Source organism: Gavialis gangeticus, unplaced genomic scaffold (genome assembly GCF_001723915.1).
Source record: "Gavialis gangeticus isolate Ggan-Ray unplaced genomic scaffold, GavGan_comp1, whole genome shotgun sequence".
Lineage (NCBI taxonomy): Eukaryota > Metazoa > Chordata > Crocodylia > Gavialidae > Gavialis > Gavialis gangeticus.
In genome coordinates, this window is record NW_017729022.1 from 72960201 (window position 1) to 72963999 (window position 3799).

Consider the following 3799-nt stretch of genomic DNA (forward strand, 5'->3'; position numbering starts at 1 on the left):
TAGGGCCCTCCCAAATTTCAGGGCCCCCCCCCCCCAATTTCATGGTCCAAGTATAGTGCTGGTCACCATTTTTGCAGGGGAGCACAGTGCCCCACCCACTCCTCTGATTGGCTGGGGGTCACCAGAAATCCTACCCCTCCCCAGATATTGACAGATGGTTAGTTATCAATCTCTAGGGATGGGTGGGTCTTCCAGGGCTCCACGGCTAATCAGAGGAGGGGGTGGATGCCATATTCTACCATGTAGTTAGGGGCCTTATTGTTGGAGGTGGAAAACATGTTTGCGTCCATTTGGGCAGAGGAAGATACTGAATTCAGTATTTGGGTGAGTACTGTAGCCAATGAACTGTAGCATAAAAGGGGAGTTCCCCCACTGGTTTTAAAAAAGCTAACAGTTTTTGTATAGATTTTGTATATATCCTCATTAGGGCTGTGCGAAATTTCACTGGGTGTTTCGTTTCAATGCTGTTTTGACTCATTTCAAGCTCAAAACAGCGAAATCAAAACAAAATGAAAGGCCTCAAAACAGCCTTGAAACGAAATGAGGGCACTTGAAATGTTTTGAAAGTTTTGAAATGTTTTGAGTTTTGAAGTTGGGCTTGCTTGCAGGGAAACAGAAAATAAGGAGAGGGAGGGGGAAAACGGGGGAAGGACTCGTCTGATATTGACAGTGTAGCTGGCCAGTGATTGTGATCCTTCCCTGAGGTCTCTCCCAATCCCAGTGCTCTGGTGGAGGGACAGAAAAACAGCTGTGCCCTAACACACACACACAATCACACATGAAATGAAATCAAATAGTGCTTTGAAACAAAACAAAACTTGAAATGAAACACTGGTCTATCAAAACATCAAAATGGAAGTCAAAACGAAACAGTGCTGTTTCGCACAGCTCTAATCCTCATGTGGGAGGCATTCTCTGTGAATGTCTTCAGGATCACATGGAATGGGGAATCCTTTACAAATCCTGCCAGGATTTAAGCTGAGATAGATATCAAATTATTGAGCCTTACTAAGACTGAGGCACTGCTGGGCATGTGGAGAAGCATATCTTTAGACACTTGGGAACAGTGCTGTGAAAAACAGAGGTATGTACAGTCTTGGCATCTCTAGGGTGAGGTATGAACTGAAAGAAGGTTTTGAGTATTGCAATTTTAGGCTTAAACCCTTTAACCCACTTTAAGCATCGAAACCCTTTTGTGGACTTAACTTGTGCATACCTCAGTTCTTAAAATGGGGATGATAGAACTTTCCAACCTTATAATGGTATTATGAGGATGAGTACATTAAAGTTTGTTACTTGCCCAGATACCACAATGCTGGGGTCAGTGATGAGAACTTAAACAGATTTCATTGATAGTTTTGATGATTACAGAGGACAGCCACTACATAGGAGGCTTTTCAGATATGGGGAAAAGAAGCTGATCTAGGCTAGGAGCTTCTTTAATAAATATTTATTAAAAAAGAGAAGGACATATGATAAATGTGTCAGTGTGATAGAGTGGTTTCATGACTTACCAACCACTTTGATGTTGATTATAGCACTGTCTTCTCCAGCCTCATTCTTTAGAGTTATTCTGTAGGGACCTGAGTCATCTCTCTCAGCTGTATCAATTACCAAACAGCTGTTATCTGGATAAGTTTCTGCACGTATTCTGCCACTGTCTGTGATCCACTAGGTATTAAAGTTAGGGGAGGGAAAAGTAGCATTATGATTTGAGAACCAGAATGGACAAAGAGTGAAAAAGCAAAATGCAATATAGTATTTGCCAGAAATAAGTACAAGCACTATTTTGAACATTATATAAAAGCCCAAAGTTTCTACCATTTCCTGTGCATGAGAATGACAAACCAAAAAAGGGATAGGCAAATGAATAATTATTCAATTGTGCATCATTTCAAAAATTTTTAAGGCTGATTTAAATTTTAAAAATAATTCAGTTTAAGGTACAGTATGAATTTAAGGCTGAATAATTCTGGAATAGGTGTCCAAATAATTATATATGTGGACACTTATTTCAGAATAAGAGCTATTTTTGAACAATTCCCAGTATAGAGAAGCCCTTGGTCTTGACACATTATACATCAAAACAGCAAACAATGATTTGACCATGTAGTTCCTTCTGAAGTTAACGAGAGCTGCATAGCCCAATCTCTGCAAGTGGGGCTAGGAATTTAAAGATGAAATTGGAGTTGTACATTAAGGAAGCTTGCCTCATTCATGGTTTCATTATAAGCTCTTGATGAACTTTAAGGTTTGCAAAGTGGGTCATTAACTTTTGCAAATCTGAGCCAAGCCACATAGCCCTTACATAAAATTAGTGAAAGGCCAAGTAGAAATTTGGGGTGCTGACAGAAGTGATATTTGTCACATGATTATCCCCCTGAAAGTGCTCTGCAGCCATGATCTGACAGAAGTGCATGGCTGCAGAGCACTTCAGAAGTGCCTGAGAGCACAACAAATTAGCCCTCAATTAATGAAGGTTCAGATAAAGGTGCTCCAAAACAGAGCACCTTCATTAACTTCTGTTTGTTCCTATGTATGAGCAGGGCTAGGCTGCACCACCCCACCCCCACCCCCAGTGCTGTCTGCAGGATAGGAGAGGGAGAAGGCAGGGGAGAGAGCTCAGACTGTGCTGGAGGGGAGGGTGGGGTAGGGGAGGCAGGTGGACTGGAGCCCTCCTGAGGTGGGGGGCTCCAATCCATGCCCCCCCATCTACCAGCACAGATAGGGCAAACCCGAGACCAGAGCTCCCTCCCCAGCCTTCTCCCTCTCCTATGCTGCAGACAGCACTAGGACTGCAAGGGATGAAAGGGCAGGGCTAGGGGAGAGAGACTGTAGACACAAAGCCTCTCTATGCTGGATTGGCTCCAAAGTGGAGCTCAATTCTCCCCTCCACAAAACAGTGAATGCCTGTTGGGTTGGGGGTGGGGGGTTGCTGTAGCTCATGGTGCTTTCTGTGAAACACCATGAATTACAGTGGGGAGCTGCACATCTGTCAGTGCCCTTGATGGCTTTTGTTTGAGTTTCAGTTTCTCATGAGTGGTGAGAATGCATGCAAAGCAAAACTGAAGTGAAGTTTTTTTGAATATGTGAACCCAAACCTAGCAAATTTCACAAGGGAGAAAGGAAAAGCATCAGAGAATCACATTAATAAAATAAATTATTATATGCAATTTAAATGCTATTTACAATTTGTTGAGTAGTCACAGCTCAGCTACTTTAAGGGAAAAATAATTTCCTCCACTGAAGGAATGGAGCCTTAATTACACAGTAGGTCAGACTACATGTTCACAGGTGTTCCTTTTGGCTTTATCTGTGACTCTGTTAGAACAAAAGTATAGCTATCAAAACTAACACATCTGATATCATAGAGTCATAGGAAGTTAGGGTTGGCAGGGACCATCCACAACTAGATCATCCCAGTCAAAGCTTTGTCTAGCCAGGGTTTGAAAACCTCCAATGATGGAACTTCCACTACCTCTCTGGGTAACCTGTTCCAGTGCTTCACCACCCTTCTAGATAGAAAGTTTTTCCTAATATCCAACTTAAACCTCCCTTCCTGCAACTTGAGAGCGCTGCTCCTTGTTCTGTAATCTGTCACCACTGAGAACATAGATTTCATAGACATTAGGGCTGGAAGGGACCTCGGAACATCATCGAGTCCACCCCCCCGCCCAAAGGGCAGGAAGTCAGCTGGGGTCATAGGATCCCAGCAAGATAAGCATGCAATTTGCCCTTGAAGGTGTTCAATGTAGGTGCTTGAACCACCTCCGACAGCAGGCTGTTCTAGACCTTGGGG

General features: G+C 43.1%; 1 protein-coding gene across 1 annotated transcript in view; it reads right to left on the reverse strand.

Moving 5' to 3' along the window:
- The window catches only part of MYBPC1 (myosin binding protein C, slow type), a 126356-nt gene that overhangs the window by 41535 nt on the left and 81022 nt on the right, over nt 1-3799 (reverse strand). Inside the window, exon 19 of the mRNA XM_019515379.1 lies at nt 1515-1671. Coding sequence (XP_019370924.1) covers nt 1515-1671 — 157 coding nt within the window. The remainder of the gene's footprint in view (nt 1-1514; nt 1672-3799) is intronic.